Source organism: Strix aluco, chromosome 3 (assembly GCF_031877795.1).
Source record: "Strix aluco isolate bStrAlu1 chromosome 3, bStrAlu1.hap1, whole genome shotgun sequence".
NCBI lineage: Eukaryota > Metazoa > Chordata > Aves > Strigiformes > Strigidae > Strix > Strix aluco.
Genome location: NC_133933.1, coordinates 96,994,858 through 97,014,160, shown reverse-complemented (window position 1 = coordinate 97,014,160; position 19,303 = coordinate 96,994,858). Strand labels below are relative to the sequence as shown.

The following is a 19,303-nucleotide window of genomic DNA, read 5'->3' as shown; positions in this document are numbered from 1 at the left end:
AACGGCCTCATGCCTTACGGCCGTGCATTTGGGCCAGCACAGTCGTGACATCTACATATGTCATGGATACTATTTGTTGCTGTTTATTTGGGGACAAATAGAATTTGTGAATTCTTCTATAGATTTCAGACATCAGAAACTGTAACACTAAAATCATGTTTTTGACCTAGAAATTTATGACATTTAGTCTATTTCTCAGAAAGATAGGACAGAACGTTTGTGATTATGTCCAAAAAATAGAATCCCAGGGAAATTATATGCTGGTTTTATGTGCCTTACTTTTTTTAGTGTTTTATAGGAAGGTAGAAGCTAATTTTATCCAAACAATAAAGCTGAAATAGATACACAAAACAAGGAGTGCATCTTTGTGATTACCTAAGTCCAGTAGTCAAATACCACTGTGGTGACAAACCATATGCTCAGCTGTTGACTAAAGGCAGCATGGATCCTTCAGCATCTATGCTCCCTCTAGTATATGCAAAAACTGCATTTATTGTTGCACTTCTGAGCTACTCAGCCCACATGCTTGTGCTTGTGCCTTGATGTTATTCTTTGTTTAACTTGCCTCCTTGTCCCAATCATTTGAGTCTTTAGATGAAGACTGTATTAGAACAACAACAGCTGGAGGTTTTATTTTGTGTTCTTTAATTTCAGTATTGCAGAGAAATGCTCAGCAAAGTTGCATCCAGTTTATTATCTCTAGAAGATACTGGCTACTTGATTACCTTTTCAGCACAGGACTTAAGCTTGGAGCTGAGCATTTCCTGCTTGCTAGGTCCAGTGACCTTTAACTGAGGGTACTATGTCTGTGAATCCCGAGGGGTGGGGGGCGGCGAACACATGTGAGTGTGCGCGCCCTTAATTCTTCCTGTTTGTTTTGGGTGGGAGCCTCTATGCCCGGCTCAGGATTGTGAATTCTGTTGTCTGCTGTGTCTGTAAGTCTTGTGGTTGTGGTGTAGACCTAGCTCTCAAGCACGTGTTTTCTACATACAGTTTTGAGCTGTGAGTAATATAGGAGTTGTGTTTAATTGTATAAACCATTGAGTCTCAGTATCTTCTGTGTGTTTACAGTGAAAAATAAGATAAAATATCGAGCCAGTGCCTGCATTAAAATACAAAAGACTATTCGTATGTGGCTTTGCAAGAGAAAGCACAAACCACGGTAAGAGGATATTTCTTGGTTGAAGAAAATGGATTTTGAATAATATTTTCTTGTTAATATAAAGAGGTGATTTACTATGCTTAACTAAATATATCTGAACTCATAGAATGATGCTAAGTATGACTAAAAGAGAGAGGTGCTGTGTTCCTCCTCTCTTTCCCAAGGATGAATAGACTAAATCTGAACCTTTCCTAAGAGATGTATAGTTCTTTGTTCATAAAATCCTTCAATGATAGCCTAGTTATTAGAAATCCTTAGTTAAGTCTCTCTAAATGAGATTTAAACTCATTAATTTTTGTCCTTTACCCATTCACACCTTCCTCACCTTCATTTATAGGTCCACTTTCTTTTTTTTTTCTTCTTCTTAAAAACAATGCTGTGTTCTGTCTGTCTTGTCTCCTCTTGAAATTAGGTAATTCCATTAGTTTTAATCTGACTGCATGGAGTACTGATGAAAAAATCATTTTGGTCATTAAGCTTTGCTGACATGTTTTTGTTCTTTAATAGAGATCCAGCTCTCTGTTCTTTAATAATGGAGTTCTTACAAAATGTGTTCTTTTACATTCTTTGATACTTATGTTTCATTTTGTACCTTGGCATTTCTGACCAAAACCCTGGTTTTAAGCTGTTCTGTACTCATCTTTTTGATTTATGTTAAATTGAATGTACTCATCATTTGATATAGTTTCTACTTTTTGTGTTGTTTTTTTTCCTGAATCCCAGTTCAAGGATTTCTTTCTAGAAAGACTGTCTCTGCAGAGTTGTAACTTGTATGTGTGGCCTTCAGTATTGGTTCTTTAAAAAAGGTCCAAGTTTTCCTGGACTACTCTTTTCTCCAGACTTTTTGTACCCTGTGGGGTCTAATGACTGGGTTCCCTGCTGTGTAGTTAAGTTTTATCTGATTCAGTCCCATTATTGCTGATTGAGTAAGTGGCCCAACTCAATCTTTATCCACTCCAGTCAAAATCCTCTGGTGGATACTAATGATTTGTTACTGAGGGAAAAAAAGAAAAAAAAAAAAAAAACTCCATATTGATTCTCAAAATAAAAATGCATTTTTTCATTTTGAGCTGCTGTCTGCTAATAGTTTTTAATATTGTTTGCAAAAAGCTCCATTGCTTAGTTACTTCATGTGATAATGTTTAAATTTCAAAAAAGAGGGTGAGTTGTATCAGAAGGCATACCTTGTCTCTCCTATCTACCTCTTTAATGTGAGTGATTAGTGGTAGTTTTAAAAATATCACCCTTGTAAAAACATCTCAAGATACAAATAAACTGTCTTCCCTTCACAGCATTGATGGCCTGATAAAAGTGCGTAAGCTGAAGAAAAGACTTGATAAATTTAATGAAGTAGTAAGTGCTCTGAAGGAGGGAAAGGCGGAGACAAGCAAACAAGTCAAGGAGCTGGAGTATTCTATTGATGCTTCAATGACCAAAATTAAGGTGTGATCACAATCAGATGAATAGTTTCTTATTACTGGAGTCTTTTAAAAACTTAATCTAAACTAGAAGGCCAATGTATTTTTCTTAATAGAAAAGACATTTTAACACAGAGGTCTTAATTTTCAGAGCCACTGGGTAAATCCTGTTTAAAATTATTTGTGAATGTAACTGAAGTGAATCCTGAAACTGGGTGCATATGTCTAGACTTTGCTATTATTATCTGTGTTTCAGAATTGGCACTGGAGAATTTAAAGCAAAAATGCATGTTGATATTGTGAGACAAGTGTTGTTAATAGTTTGCTCATCGCTTTTATTATTGGAATAATTAATATTAGCACTGTTTTAAATTAATCAGGGCTGAAACGTACAAGCTTTTATCACAGAGCAAAGAGATTTATATTCCATTTACAATTTTTTTTTCAGACTTGGTAGTAAAGAGAATTCAGCTTGCTAATTATGATTCAGGGTCTATAGTTCTCAGTTTCTTACTGCAAAAGTATACAGACGAAATGAAAGCACACTGGGATTTATTAATATTAGAAACAATTTGATGTGTTGAACTTCTGTTTCACGAAGTATTATAGCTTTTTTTAGTGTACCATATTAAGATTTTTCTATTTAAAATCATTGTTGAAAAGATAATAGGGTTAACCTGTCTACTTATAGTTCTCTTTTTAATAAAAATAAGATAACTTGATTATCATCATTATACACCCTCAGAAAAGATTAGCAAATACCCCATATCATGGTTTTATTAGTATACATCAATGTGAATTGTAAAATGAAATTAAATTGTAGCTGTCAATGAGGTTTGAAAACATATGTAGTAAATGCTATTGTTTTAAGTATTTTCAACCTGTTATTTGCTACTAATAACCTTTTTTAAAAAAGTTAGTCATGGCACAGTCCAGTACTTCTACTGAGTGCTAGCACAGGTAGTAAGAAAAACTATTCTGTGCTATGACATAAAGGGCAGAGTTGTAAATAACCACTTAGCAGCTAAGAACATGACACAAAAGAGGAAGTCCTTAGTTTTCATCTTAGCGTGGTAAGAATTAATTTCTGTTGCTTAAAACGGCAAGGTTTAAAAAATGAAGTCACATTTTAAAGAGAAGTCAGGTTTAATTTCAGTGATAACATGGAGATTACTTTGTATGGTTTTATATGAGAGAGGAATGGATCCCCAGGATTTTAGGAAGAAAGGGAAGGATGTGTTCAAGCTCCCCCACCCTCAAATGTGTATATAATTATACTGCTTAATGCTCTCATTTCACTTAATCTTTTTTCAATATACATTTTTTAAAAGTGAAGTATAAATGTAAAAGAATATAATCCCCTCTTACTATTTCATTTTACAGACCACTATAATGACTAGGGATCAGATACAGAAAGAATATGATGCTCTAGTTAGAAGTTCAGAGCAGCTTCTAAGTGCACTGCAAAAGAAGAAACAGCAAGAGGAGGAAGCAGAAAGGCTGAGACGCATCCAGGAGGAAATGGAAAAAGAAAGAAAGAGACGTGAAGAGGAAGACCAACAACGAAGGAAGGAAGAAGAGGAAAGACGTCTGTGAGTCTTGAATAAATTGCTAGTTGTAAAATGAGAATAGGAAAGGCACTTTAATGAGGTAATTTCTAATACTCCTGTGCTTAAAGAGAGTCTCTTGGTGTGGTATGCAGTGTTAAAATGTTTCCTTTCCCAGTGATTTATGAGGTAAGTGCAGTCAGAATAGAGTATAGAATCATAGAAGTGTGGAAAAAAATATATGATGCAGCTGGAAATGCAGATGGGCTTGGGAAGTTTCTTGACTTTACATTTAGTGTCCTTTCATCAGGACTACTGACTTCTGGATTACCATTTAATTTTATGGAAGGTGCTTTCTTATCTCTTGTTCACTTGCATCGTAATAGTATGTTTTCATTTCTTCTTCCTATTTTGCAATAGGAAATCTGAGATTGAGGCAAAGAGGAAACAGGAAGAGGAAGAGAGGAAAAAGAGGGAAGACGAAGAAAAGCGTATTCAGGTTAATGTTTTAGCTGTGTGTGGGTTCTGTTTTGGTTTTTTTTTCTTGGTGGGTGTTTTTGTTTGTTTTTTAATTTTTTTTTAAATCTTTTTCACAGCTTAGGTTCTCCACTGAGTCTAGTGGCTTTATTTTATAAATGCATGTCTCACAGTCATTCAGCAGTGTTGCTTTAGTAGCAAATGTAAGGCAAAAATCATAATTAGGGCATCCCAATACAAATCATCTATTTCTGGTTCACATGCAAGTTCATGTCTTCTGAGTAGGGCTGCATTTGTTTTTAAAGTTATTTTAAAGTTAAAAATATGCAACACTGGAGAATCCTAGTTAAGCCTTTGAAGTTTTTGCAGGTGTTCCATGTCAGGTAAGTTTGGCTGTCTTTTACTAGAAGTTACATCTGGACTCAGGCTGTGCCACGTACCAGCTTAACTGTAAACACTTTCAGAATATTAGTAATAATGAGAGGATACAGGACTGTCTCTCATAGCCCCTTTGTCTGTATTCATGTAGAACAAATACACCCAGCTCCTCCACCTCTCCCCCTTGATTCCTGATGCTTCTTACTGATCCCATCATGAACTCTCACTCTGAGGTGTGTTTGGCCGCTATGCCCTTGTGTTCCTCTTGTCTTGGAGGACTGTGGTCGCTGATATTTACAGACTCTTTTAAGCCCTGTCCATGATTAATCGGAAGCAGAATTTTTGTCCTGTATTTTGTTATCCCTGGAGTTAGCCTAGCACTGCTTATATCCTCCTTGTGTCTGCATACTCTTTTCTATCACCTCACCCTCATTCTTGATAAACAAGTCCCTGGAACTAACAGAGAGATTACAGCCTGCCTTTGATGAAAATTGAATCTTTCCTGTGTTCCTGTCTGTCACCTGTATCAGAATAATAAGCTCTACCAGCCTGCAGAATTTAAACAGAAAAAAAGTAAGTTGCTATTTGGTTAGTTTCTAAATCATTCCTTGGAGATCATTGCAGATATGCCTCGTGTTTTGTGAGAAATTCATAGGGTAAGTTTCCATTCAGGGACAGTTTAAATGGATTAAACTTTGTCCACTGAGAGATCAAGATGGCCTGTTGCCAGAAGGTTTAGAAACTTGGTCTGCCAGCACTATGAGCATCTCTAGGGATTTTATTTATGTTTCTTTGTTTCCGAGATGTGGATATCTGCAGTGCAGAATGTAATTTACACTTTTACTTAGAAACACTGCATTTGGGTACAAAGCATATATGTAATCCAGGAGGGTATTTCTTTCTTCTACATACAGTTAATTACTCATTTCCTCTCTTCCCAGTGGTTGTTGCTATCAGCTAATCAAAAATGAGATTCATAGGGTAAAGTCTCTGGTGTTACTGCGTTGCTTTAGTGGTGCAAATTCATGATGATGAGTAGGAAGTGACTTTGTGTCCTTTGATGACTTTTGGGCACCAAGAAGGGCACTGCTAAGCCTTGGTGTGTATGACTTTCAGAAGTATGAATTAGGTGGTCTTGTTTTACTTACTGTGTGTGCAAGACCCTTTGTTCAATAATGACGGTAAACTGGAATTATAGTTTTGCTCTGTGGAGGCAGTGTATCTGGATTGCTTCTGCATTGCAGTAAGTCAGAATTGTACCATTTGCTTAAATGCAAAGCCAGATCAGGTCCACAGAGGATTTCAGTGTTTGTCTTGATCCTTTTTCAAAATGAACCATGGACCTATATGCAAAACAATGCCTATTGCAAAGTCCTGTAATGCCAGGTGCAGAATATTAAGGGAGTACTGTATTAGTGCTGTGGAGGAGTAACCATATGGCTCTGTATCATGTGAGTTCTAATAATTCTAAAAACTTTTGAAGGGTAATTTTCATAATAGCTAACAAAAAGCTTCATGTGTTTTTTAAATAAGGAATAATTGATTGGCACGTTAATTTGGAAAGATAATGAGTGGTGGACAATAATGATTTGATAAACTGTATGAAAACCAAGATGCAGTCTGTAGCTGTTTTAGTTTTGTTAGGCTAAACTAAATACTAATGCTGTTGCTTTTTCAGTTCTGTGAATTTTGCATGTTTTGAAAGCCATAAATGTACTACTTGGCATATTTTTCTAATAATTTACTTATGTAGCATTTGGTTTTGATTTGGTGTAAGGTTAAAGGTGTTTTTTTGTAAAACAGGCTGAAATTGAGGCACAGCTAGCTAAAGAACGGGAAGAGGAAACCCAGCACCAGGCGGTGCTTGAACAGGAACGTCGTGATCATGAACTTGCAATGAGAATTGCCCAAAGTGAGGCAGAACTCATCAGTGATGAGGCTCAGCTTGATTTAGGATTGCGCAGGTATGGGATTAAGTAGTTACGTTTCTCCTTTTTTTTTTTTTTTTTTGGTGTGTCTTCTTCCTATCCTGATCCCTTTGAGAAGACTACTCTCTTGTTGGGTTTATGTATCTTTGTATTAATTAAATGGCTCTTTTGAGTCAGTGTATTGGAATATTTTTCAAATTAACTTGTGAAATCTGTTAGAAATGGATTACTTTTGTGTAAAGACTTTCTTCATTTTATATCTTGCTACATCAATAATTTAGTAGGTGCTTGTGAATACAACTGCAGTTCTCTTTCTGAGTTCTGTCAAGGATGGCAACCAATTTAAATTCTGATTTTTATGACTAATTTAGTAGTGAATGGAATTTCTTCATTGATAAGTAATAATAAAATATACTCTTTCTGTTGCTTGATGGTTCCAGTAGTGTAGTGTGAATTTGTGTGTGTTTTCTTTTAACAAAAAGCCCTCTTTGAATGCAGAAAGAGTAGTTATATTTGCATCCTGACTGGTAAGTTTTTTTAAAGTGGAATGAATATATTTAACATAGATGGGTTTGAAAATTAAATGTCTTAACCATTTTGTTTTGTGTGAATTTTTTGATGTGTCACAAGAAATCCTTGGCTTTTGGTATACAGATTCACACTACCTCAAAGCAGGAGCTCTTTCTGTGTAAAGGGTGTTGCCTTAGAAGCAACTTAGAAGTTCCAGTAAAAATGGTACATATTGGTCAAATTGCATAAAGGGACTTATGAACATGATCACATCATTGGTGACATCATTAGTGCTAGTCTACTCAGTTTATTGTTGCTGAAAGAAGGGGTGTAAGAAAATCCCATGTGTTTCCATGGAATTTCAAGCTCCCGGATGTGTTCTCTTTGCTACTCAAATTTTATATAGATTTATACTTTTTTTAATAACTGCATGCCTATGTGAGATATCTAGGTCTTTTTTTGTCATGTACAATATTGATTTTTAGTTACTTCCACTAAAATTATTGTGGTTTTGCCCTCAGTTATATAATAGCTGTCATATTGTCTCAGATAAGATTTTTAACATGCTCAGTTGGATGTCCAAGTGCTACACAGACAGCATTCTGGAGATTTTCATATCTTCCCTGTTTGGAAATTGGTGCAATACTTTGAAGGTAAACCCAAAGTCACTGTGGTGTTGCAACCTGGCAAACTTCTCGTAAATATGAAAGAAAGGAGGCAATAGACAAGAAGGGGTTAGAGAATTCAGTAACTTTTCTGTCAGTGAAGCTCTAATCTCCGCAGTGTTTCCTACTGCTCATGGGTGATCCTGGTATTTGTCTTCCTTTGTAGTCCCAGAATGGATGACAAACTAATCATCCTGGTTGTTATGACTGCCAGTTTCTCTCTGCTGTGTAGCTAGTGGTAGGAGAATGAAGACTCTCTTCTGAATGATTGGAAAGTGTGGAATGGTCTGAACACATTAACACAGCAATGTAAATCCTTTCTTGAACAAGGATACATATAAATCTAGAAAAAAGTAACAGAGGTACTTTTCTGCTTACATGATTCCTTTTTAGCTCATTAGCAAATTATTTTCCTTCTGTTTGTGCAGTCTACTTCAAAGAGTTTTAAGCATGTCCAAAGACTGAAGAAAATTCTTTTAATTTCACCTTTGATTTGATTTTGTTTTGGTTTGTTTAAAAACAGACTAAAAATTCCCCAGACCCCATTATCTTCTACTGAAATCCAAGAGTAGATCTCTACGTAACTACCTTTAAGCCAATTCCTGCAGAAACTGTGGGAATTCTTCTCTGAAATTAAAACTATATATCGGTTTGAACAAAACATGTAATTTAATAGTTTAAACATAAGTTCTCAGGACTTATTTTATTTGATACCAATTAAAGTTTTACTAGAGTCTAAGGAATTTATATTCTACCATCTTCTGGATTTGATACTTGCATATTACCATAAGATACACTGAATTCACTGTGACTTTTATGTTTTACACAATTTTGTAAAAAAATTGTTTCACGCTTACACGTTGGCATGAATTAAAAGGTTATTTTCCATTGTGCTGTACTATCTGTGGAATGAAAATAGTAAGAACAAGGTGATTTTTATGTGCCGCTTTGAAGGAACTCTTGTATCTTGCTCATTTTTAAGGAATATGTGATACTTGCGTGTTGTCATATTTGAAAATGAGTAGTCTCTACTTTATTTCTTTTCTCCTCAGTACCTTGCTGCATTCACCATTAATTTTCATAGATATTTAAATGTTCGTATGTATTAGTAGTTTGTTTGGAAAATTTACTCGTTGACTCCTGTCAAAGAAGAAAAGTGTTTGTTCTGACAGTAGATCCAACATTTTAATTTGTCCTTATTCTGTGCTGGATATGTTGGACCTCTTCTAGCTTCATCCAATTTTATTACTCACCCATAATTTGAAATCATGTATAATAAGGGCTTTATTGTACCTACGGGTAAATTAACAGAAGTGCTTAGCACTTAAATAAAAAGTTAGTTAAGTAATAGATCTCTGTTTTCACCTGTGCTATATTTTTCATTTATGTGGCTTATTAAAACCTATAGTATAGCATATAGCACCAAAATAAGCTAGCGTCAGTGAAGGTGTCGTGAGTATATCTGTTCTGTGTGTTGTGTGTTGGAACAATCCAAGTAAGTTCTAATTTGTAGCATACTCAGTGCTACACATCTGTACATGTGGGTCTTCAGTGTGGCAGACTCAGTGTCTTTTCACAGCTTGCATGAGGAATCTATCTGTCCTGTTCCCAGAGTAGCTACATGAGGATTGCTATTATTTCTTGTGATACACTTATCCAGGCATAAAACATATCAGTAGCATGTCTAAAAATCTTTGATTTTGAAAGATGGTGTGGTGAGGGGGAGAAAGGGTGGGGGAAGTTTTCACTTGTACATTTTTTCCGGGTTATCATAATTTAACTTTTTACAAATAATTTAACCATGGTTGAATGAGAAAGGTGAAGAAGAAAGAGTCTATATAAACCTGTTTCTCAGTACAAAGAAAAAAAATTGTAAGATATTTAATAAAATGTAAGAGAGCAGGAAATACTATGACCCACCTTTTCCCACTTCAGATTATTAGAAAGATAACTAGGAAGTAATTTATCTAACATAAATATCTTCTGCTTTCAGACCCAATGGAACAAAGCTGCAAATGACTGCGTATGGCGTTTTTTTCCATTTGAATGCTCTAATAGAAAAAAACCCAACACTAATTCAAAGGAAATTGATATTGTCCTCTTAATAACTAATACCCCATAATGAACTTTATTAGTGTGAATCTATAAACTTTAAATCAGTTTCTAATACCTTATATCTACTACTTTGATTATGTCTAATAAATAAATTAATAATGTAATATACCTAATAATATCTATTTAAAGGTGGTTATATAATCAGTGTAAACTTTTTCACATACCATCTGTTTTTCACTGTCCTGTATGATCTGTTTCACTTTACAGAATCAGGGCTGTATATGTATGTGTTGGAATGGAAATTATTTAAAATAAGTAGCCATTTTTTTTTGTGCACTCGAATTAGCTTCCGTTTGGTTGGCAAGAGACTTTCACAGTTATAGAGGGTGTCTTTATATTAATATGTTTGGTTTATGCTTATTTATCAATTTTCTTGTAGGGAACAAATGGCCACAGAAATGTCAGAAATATTGTCTAGGTAGGTGAGAAGACAACACCAAATGAATCAATCATTTTATAAAAATAAATCACACACAAAATGGGTTGCATTATTATGGAATGGAAAATAATGGAATATGGTTCTTTTTAAATGCTAAGCAGATAAGGAAATGATTTCTTTCAGATAAATTTCCTTTATCCACACTGTTTTTCAGCAATTATTTTTCTGCTATTTTAATTGGTTATATAAAAAAAGAACAAGAATAGCTCACTACCCTGGTATTTTATGTAATTTTGCTAATATTCTGCCAGCTCTCTTATCTTTTCACCTTTCTTATAACAATAATAGAAAACTAGGCTCTACATCTTTCAAAAGAGTATTTCTACAGATTCAACATAGAGTTCATGAAGCTATTTAATGTTAATGTAACTGTTAGTGCTTTTAATAAGAAAAATATTCTAGTTATAATTCCCTGCAAATAAAAGCAGTTTTGAAAATTACCATATTAAAAGTATTTTAAAACTCCTCTTAAGACATCTAAACAAAATCCCCTTCTGAGATTTCTTGAATGCTAATGCAAGATTTTTATGCACAGTGCAGGAGGAAAGGAGAATGCAGGTTTAGATCTGAATATAATTCTACTGGAACAGTCTCCTAGTGGTTTGTGTTAGAATACTAATTCTCTCTTGAAAGAAATTGTTAGAATGTCCTCCATATCAATGAGGCATTAAAAAGTGTTTTGTGCAACTTGAGGACAGCAATAACCTTTTGACATTGATTTTCTGAAGCTTACATAGGAAGCGAAATTGTTTAGAGTTTTTAAAAGTGAATCTGTTGTTAAACAAGCTACTCTGCTGTGTATATATAGCCTGAAGATGATTGGTATTGCATGATTGATGGCTTTTCTAGTTGTAGCCTTGATAATTGAGAATGCAGCTGTTAACTAGGTTTGTTTCTTGCAGTGGTATTTTAAGAATAGGAATAAACAATGTTGTGTGTAATTAAGTTAGCATGTGAATTTAGATAGCTAGATTGTTGCATTGCATATATTGATGTAGTTCCAATGACAATGGCCAATTCTTAATGTGCAAAAAAATCACGAAACCCTGGGGCAAAATCAGAGGCTTTGTGTTTTGGTTGAATTAAATATGCAATACTTCTTATTGCATGCTTGTTTAATTAATTTTTTTTCACTTTTCATCTACTTGAAATTTTTGACTTGAGACTGATTTTTTTAAAGTCTGAAATTAGTGTTTATGATACATAACTTTGTCAGGTTGAGTGGTGAAGACTGATTGTCAAGTATGATGTTGCTCTTACTGCCAGGATGTCGTGCTTAAAGTCACGTAGAAAACAGAAGAGTGATCTGCAGAGTGCAGAGCAGTACTGTAACGAAAAGACTAAGCTGTTCAATTGGATTAGCATTCTTAAAGATTACTAGTTTAACCAGAGATCTTACAGCCTAGTTCTGCTACTATAAATTATGTAGCAAACTCTTAGAGTGGTGGGTAGTGTTGCTAATTAAGGAAAATCCTTAGGATTTGTCAAATTAGGTTCAAGGAGGTTAGACACCAGGCAGTAGAAATTACATTTAGCAGCAATCCTTTAATATCCTACAGGTATGCCAGTGATAACAAAATACTAAAATACATATTTTGAAGGAGACTCTCTGTCTAATGATTCGTTTTATACTTAGAGTAGTGGTAAGGGTGACGAAAAGTTCCTGTCCCTCGGCTATGTGCTGATTAAAAGTCAGACTTCTCACATACCATAACTGGAAGCTGTGTGTTGACTAGGATTAGTAGTATGAGTAGGTATAATTAAGCCTATGCTGCAAGAAACAGTATGATTCTGTAGTTTTAATTACATTTGAAGAGATGGTTCAGTTGCTATTAAGAATAACATTTAGTTAAACAGATTGTTTTTTATGAAACTTGCATTTGTTATCTTTGCTTTCAAAACTGCTGTATCTGTATAGAGGAATTTTTCACATAAAATGTATTTATAACCTATTAACTAAAAAGGGAAAGTAAACAACATAAAACTTCATAGTACCACATGAGATCTTTATGGAAAAATAAACTTTGAAATAATATTCACTGGATTATAAATACTGTAATAATGTAAGAATCCCACAAAAATATTGCTGCACAAACAGCCTTCAAATGAAAAGGCCTGGTTTCTTGTGTTTTTTCTCTTGTGAATTTTTCATGTGACATAGTGCATTGAGCATTTTGCTACCCTGTTAAAATCTAGTTTCTTCTGAACAAATCCTCTCAGATCCTGAAAGATAATTTAGTTTGCCTCATGTTTTTAGTCATGGGGATTAGCAGAGGTTGGTAAAATCATGTGTCTGGTCTTGAATTCCTTAGAGTTTAAAAAATATTCTGATCATCACTGTATGTTATCATTTTGAATTTAGTTTATGTGCAAATAATCCGTGGGAGGTTTGCTGTTCTTGAGGGAGAAGTCTTCCACCACTTATCCATGCAATTTTTAAGGAAAACCCAAAATACTTCAGATTTATCTTTATACCTATACATGTAATATTTGTTTATTACATGGATAACCTCATACATACTGTTAAAGATGATGGAGATTTTAGTAATAATTTGTCATTTGCATTTGCTGTTGACTTTATTGCATACTGCCTACATGACTGATACTTTTTGCCTTTGAAAAACACTATTTCTGTACAAGTCTTTCTATACTGGCCAGCATTTTTTCTGAGTGATCTTTTTTTCCTTTTCTTGTTTCCCCCCCCCCCCCCCCCCCCCCCCCCCCCAAATACTGCTGTTCTCAGACAGCTACTACACAATTAATATAGAATTAATTTGATTTCTTCTCTCAAATTAGACTTTTGTCAAAGACATGAAATATTTTTTCTAGTCTGGGAACAAGGATTTTTTCCTAATCCAGTTTAAACAGCAGAGGAAATGCCTTTACTTCTTACCTACTTCAGAAATATTTTTCCTCATCTGTTTTTCAAGTAGAACTAAAAGTGTATATGGGCACTCTTTGTTGTCTGCTGCATCTTGACTGGTACTAAGAATAATGTTCACCAGCCTGGGGTGAGGTACACATAAATAGAATATGCATCTTTTCACATGTAAGCGCTAATAACTATTAATGAGAATTCCTTTTAAACTGTAGGCAACCAATCAAGTTACTATAGACATAAAAGATGCTTTCACTTTCTCTTAATCATTTGAACATCTTGAAAACAATATGGTACTTTGCCTTTGAATTCAGTCCCTCTGTTGCTGATTTTCATTGTAATAAGCATGCTGCAGTGTTGATAGGGGGATCTGTTCCTCATTTTGTAACAATTACTGTTTCATACTTGAAAAGATACCTTCTTTTTTTTTTTTTTTTTAAAATAATTGTAGGGGTCCTTCAGTTCAAGCCACAAAAGCTGCTGCTGGTACTAAGAAGCATGATCTCAGCAAGTGGAAATATGCAGAGCTTCGTGATACAATCAATACATCCTGTGGTAAGTTGTTTTTTTTTTCTTTTTCTGATTTGAGAAAGAAGCCAAGTTGTAGTTCTACTAAAGGTGTTACTTTCTTCCTATGGCAAAGATAAAAACTTGCTCATGAATTTATTCAGGTCTGAATGAATGTCAGGTTAATTTTAAAAGTTTCTATTACCCCAAAGAGAACAGAAAACTAAGCTATTTCCATATTGAGGAAACAGAATTTCCTTTGTTACCTCCTTTGCTGATTATTTATTTATGATGATAAACTGCTTGGGCTGTAAAATACATGTTATAATTTCTTAATTAAATTGTCTCAGTTTTATGTATTTCCACAAAGGGAATAGTAGTTGTTGTGCTTTATGCAGAGTTTGCATGTTCTAAGAAATTTTTGGTATCAATTCTTGCCGTCACAAGAATCACAACATGACAAAAAAGCAAGTAAGTCATGTAAAGCACAGTGTAAAATATTTTCTGTCTTAGATGTTCAGACTATTCTTTAATTTTCAGAATGTGTAACTTCATTTGGGAAGCTCACAGTTGGGACATTAATTACTTTTCCCCTGATGTTACAAAGATAGAAACAGATAAGAATTGTTCCTTTATTAAATATAACTGTTTCTTCCTGCTTCTGATTGAAAGCAGTTTGTTAATTTCTGATTTAAGATAACTCAGAATTTCTCCTTGGATGTAGAAATTGGAAGCAAACCAATTCTCTCTATTTAAAACCCAAAGTTAGCTCCAAAATCTAACTGTGTGTCTGTGTTTTTACATATGCAAGACTGGAGCAGTGTTTTTGGCTGAATAGGCGGAGCAGTAATACATGGTGCTAATGTGTGTTCATCCCTAGTGAAGCCAGTTTGCATAGTCTTAAGTGATTAATGAAAAATTCTTGTAGTCATTCAGTCTCTTAGTATCATGAAATTCAGCAAAATTAAAATATATTTAGGAAAAAGAACCTAGATCTGAGCAGTCAAATTGCTGATTTTGGTTTTTTCAGTTGCAAAAATAAAGTTCAGCAGTGAAATTTTATCTGTTTCTGTACTACTTGGCTTGTGGTAATGTCAACAGAAAAATTTAGTGAAATGAAAATTTTATTTGTAGCATTTCACTGCTCTAAATCTCACAGCAGAACAGGTACTTTGGGGACTGCCATTACTTTAAAGCAGAAAAGTGTATATAGCACTCGAAGGGACTTTCTGGGCCATAAAATACAGGCCCTGTTGCTGCAGAGAATGAGGGTTTATTATATTATACTATAACATATTAGCATTACAATGTGGTCTGAAATTATTTGCCTATCAATACAGAAAAGCATTTCATAAATAATTTTTCTGATTTTTCTCACTCATCCCTTCCTTCCTCATTTTTGAGCCAGATATTGAACTATTGGCAGCTTGCAGAGAAGAGTTTCACAGGAGGCTAAAGGTATATCATGCTTGGAAATCCAAGAATAAGAAACGCAATGCAGAAACAGAGCAGCGTGCTCCGAAATCAGTCACAGACTATGGTGAGGAGAGATATGTTTGTGTTTATAATAATTTTGGTGACAGTATTCTAAAGAAAACATTTCTAGAATGAATTTTTGGTTTTGCTAAGTTGAAGGAAATTCTTGGGTTTTTAAAGATTATTTTTATATTGATTTAAGGTAAATATCTTGAAAAGATTGAAACTGGCAAATACTTTGCAGAAAGTAGAATACTTTCAGGAGACCCAGATACATGTACTAAATAGATCTCCCCAAAACCTTTCCTTATACCAACTCATCTGTTAAAAATAGTTCTTGATTTGCTGTTGCAGTTGCTGATGTTTTTGCTAAATGTTCATTGCTGTGCTACTTAAGACTAAGAAAGATCATTTTCCATTTATGAAACTGTGGTTTGCATTTTGAGACTTCTGAGACTTTGTTTTTAAGGTTGCTCATACTAGTTCTGACCTCTGTAAGTACAAATGTTGCTTTCTGAGAGTAGTTAGTGATAGTTCAGAACAGAGAATTATACCTAGGGATAGAATAGAGATTCTAAAAATAGTTTCATAGAATCATTTGGGTTGGAGAAGACCTTTAAGATTGAGTCCAGCTGTTAACCTAACACTGCCAAGTTGACCACTAAACGATGTCTCTAAGCACCACATCTACACATCTTTTAAACCCCTCCAGGGATGGTGGCTCCACCACTTCCCTGAGCAGCCTGTTCCAATGCTTAACCACCCTTTTGGTGAAGAAATTTTTCCTAATATCCAATCTATCCCTGGCGCAACTTGAAGCCATTTCCTCTTGTCCTATTGCTTGTTACTTGGGAAAAGAGACAAACAACAACCTCGCCAGAACCTCCTTTCAGGTATTTGTAGAGATAGGGATAAAGTCTACCCTGAGCCTCCTTTTCTCCAGGCTAAACAACCCCAGTTCCCTCAGGCACTTCTCATAAGACTTGTGGTCTAGACCCTTCACCAGCTTTGTTGCCCTTCTTTAAATACACTCCCAACACCTCAGTGTAGTGAGGGGCCCAAAACTGAACATAGTAATCGAGGTGCGGCCTCACCTGTGCCGAGTACAGGGATAAGATCACTTCCCTGTCCCTGCTGGCCACGCTATTTCTGATGCAAGCCAGGATACCATTGGCTTCATGGCCACCTGAGCACACTGCTGGCTCATATGCAGACAGCTGTTGACCAGCACATCCAGGTCCTTTTCCACCGGGCAGTCTTCCAGCCACTCCTCCCCAAGCCTGCAGCGTTGCACAGGGTTGTTGTGACCCAAGGACCTGGCACTGAGCCTTGTTGAGCCTCATCCAGTTGGCCTTGGCCCATCACTCCAGCCTGTCCAGATCCCTCTGTAGAGGCTTGCTTCCCTCAAGCAGATCAACACTCCCACCCAACTTGGTGTTGTCTGAAAACTTACTGAGGGTGCACTCGATCCCCTTGACCAGGTCATTGATAAAGATATTAAACAGAACTGGCCTCAGTACTGAGCTCTGGGGAACACCACTTGTGACCGTTCTCAAATAGTCCATCTATCAGAGAAATGCATGTGATTTTTTTTTTTTTTTTTTTTTTTTTTTGGTGTTGTAAAAAGCAAGATTTGAAGGAATCATGCTCTGTTATGTAATTGACTATTACATTTGGGGTCCAGACAAAACAAAAAGTGTTGGTGATAAGGGTTTTTTTTCTCATGCTTTTATTCTTTTGTAAGATATAGGTATATAGACTTCTAAAAGGTGCTAATAATTTCTTCATTTACATCACTGTAAGCCTTAGATACTTCAGGTTACATTCTCTCTTTAAAAATTCTATGAATGTTGACATTGCAATTTTTGATTATGGGATGACAAATTTTGCATAGTCCCTGCTTTCTTATTAGACTGTCATTCTTCTGATTTCACAGATGGGTGTTTATTTTCAAAGCGATGCGCTAATGACAGTGAGTGACTGCCTTCTAAATTCAACAGGAAGGTGTAGGAGTTCCCATGTTTAACACTGCCAGACATGCAAATCAGGTGCCCAGTTTCTGGAGTGATATTTGCAGAGTGGATTGTTGCTCTTTTTTCTGCGACCCCACCCCCCAGGTCATCTGTTGTAAAAGGAATCTAAGAAATTAAGAGAATCACAGCAAATGGATGTAATAATTTAGTCAGCTCTTTCCTGGTGTCTTCTGGTTCCATGATTCTTCTGTTCCTTGGCACACAGATAATGGGAGAGGAAGAGTAACGGGAAGATGGGGAGAAGATGCTCTCCCCAAAGTCACATTGGCCTGGGATTAGAGCATTGTCCCGGGACATGGCAGATACAGATCCCAGGGTATGCAGGTGTCCTGCTTTCAGTGTTGGTGTTTATACAAAAGTGTCTCCTTCCCCTTGATTCGTTTACCGAGTTATAAAGTGCTTGAGCATTACCTGAGAATTTGAGCTTTTCAGTGAACTTTGGTACAGATACATGGCAAGTGAAATCTGGATCCCTAGAAAAGATGTTATCAAAGAATGGGTCCTTGTGGCCATGCCTAGTAACGTGGGTTTAAGTGCTTAAGAAAGCTTATAGCTGAAACAGCAGAAAAAGGCATTTGAAGCACTTTTGCAAAGTCGTAGGTCGATTTTGAGCTTGCAAGTTCTGTCTGGAGCTAAATGGGTAAAATAAATATTCATGCACAGTATTGCTGATGGGAAGTATCAAAAAGCAGAAAATCTTTGGGTTTGTGCAAATAAAGCTTGGAATATTCATGATCTCCTCACATTTAGTTAGACATTTACAGCATTCTTTTCAATGTTTTTTCATTGCATTTTTTTACTTTTCTTGAAATATGGCTTCATATTTCTGAAGAAAAGTTAGAACATTGCAGTTCAGAAGAAAGTCACTGATAGCGACCTTTAGAGACTCTCGTTAATGTCAGAAGTAATTCTTCCTGTTGGAATTACACTACATGGGCATTTCACATCTATGTATTGTAATGATTTGAGAAGGTAGTAAGAACGAACTCTGATTTCTTAGATGTTTAAGCTAAACATCTTTCAGGTGCCAGTGGATGTGTGCTTCAGATGATGTAGTTTCTTCTTTCCATCTTTTCACTGATGTGATAATTTTACAGTTATCCTTTATTTAAATTCATATATTCAGTATAGAAGCTAAACACTGGTTTGTGTATTATTACTGGAATGGACAGATTTGGTATTAGTAGAGGTCTGAAAATGTCTTCCTAGGAGAAATGTCAAAAATTAAAAGTCCTACGTTAATTAACTAACAGATTTATTACAGCAATCTGTGCTTAGCATGTATACAACCAAGGTTTTGTAACAGCTATCACAAATAATTGAAGTAATCAATTTCAAAATTAAATCCTGATGAAAATAGCTGTGGGAAATCTATGAAATTTGAGGAAAGGAGATGTTTTATATATGTCAGTGAGCAGAAAATGAATAGAAATACTTAGCTCAACATCTGTGTTTATTTTGTAACTAGAATTTCCGTTTGTCTATCATGAGCATTGGTGAAAAATGTTGAGGTAATGAAACTATAACTTATAAAGGATCAGCTCTTTTATGTTTTGTTCAACATGTAATATTTGTTCACAGATTTTGCACCATTTTTGAGCAACTCACGTAAGTGGGGAGATGGTTATTTAAGCTAACTTTGAAGAATAGGAACACTTGAGAGCTCTATACTAACATTAATTAATCCAGTGTTTTGCTACATGTATACCTAGAATCTGATTGTTCAAAAAAATTCTATTTTACAATTTGGCAATGTTATTCAACTGATGA

General features: G+C 35.3%; 1 protein-coding gene across 4 annotated transcripts in view; it reads left to right on the top strand.

Moving 5' to 3' along the window:
* Window positions 1–19,303, top strand: part of MYO6 (myosin VI) — a 116,441-nt gene that overhangs the window by 89,973 nt on the left and 7,165 nt on the right. The window contains exons 24-33 of one of the 4 annotated variants that reach the window (XM_074819725.1): window positions 1,072–1,162; window positions 2,455–2,605; window positions 3,964–4,172; window positions 4,548–4,626; window positions 6,786–6,946; window positions 10,079–10,108; window positions 10,580–10,618; window positions 13,969–14,072; window positions 15,433–15,564; window positions 19,115–19,141. In XM_074819725.1, coding sequence (XP_074675826.1) covers window positions 1,072–1,162; window positions 2,455–2,605; window positions 3,964–4,172; window positions 4,548–4,626; window positions 6,786–6,946; window positions 10,079–10,108; window positions 10,580–10,618; window positions 13,969–14,072; window positions 15,433–15,564; window positions 19,115–19,141 — 1,023 coding nt within the window. The remainder of the gene's footprint in view (window positions 1–1,071; window positions 1,163–2,454; window positions 2,606–3,963; window positions 4,173–4,547; window positions 4,627–6,785; window positions 6,947–10,078; window positions 10,109–10,579; window positions 10,619–13,968; window positions 14,073–15,432; window positions 15,565–19,114; window positions 19,142–19,303) is intronic. The other 3 variants (XM_074819726.1, XM_074819727.1, XM_074819728.1) reach the window with 3 other exon arrangements.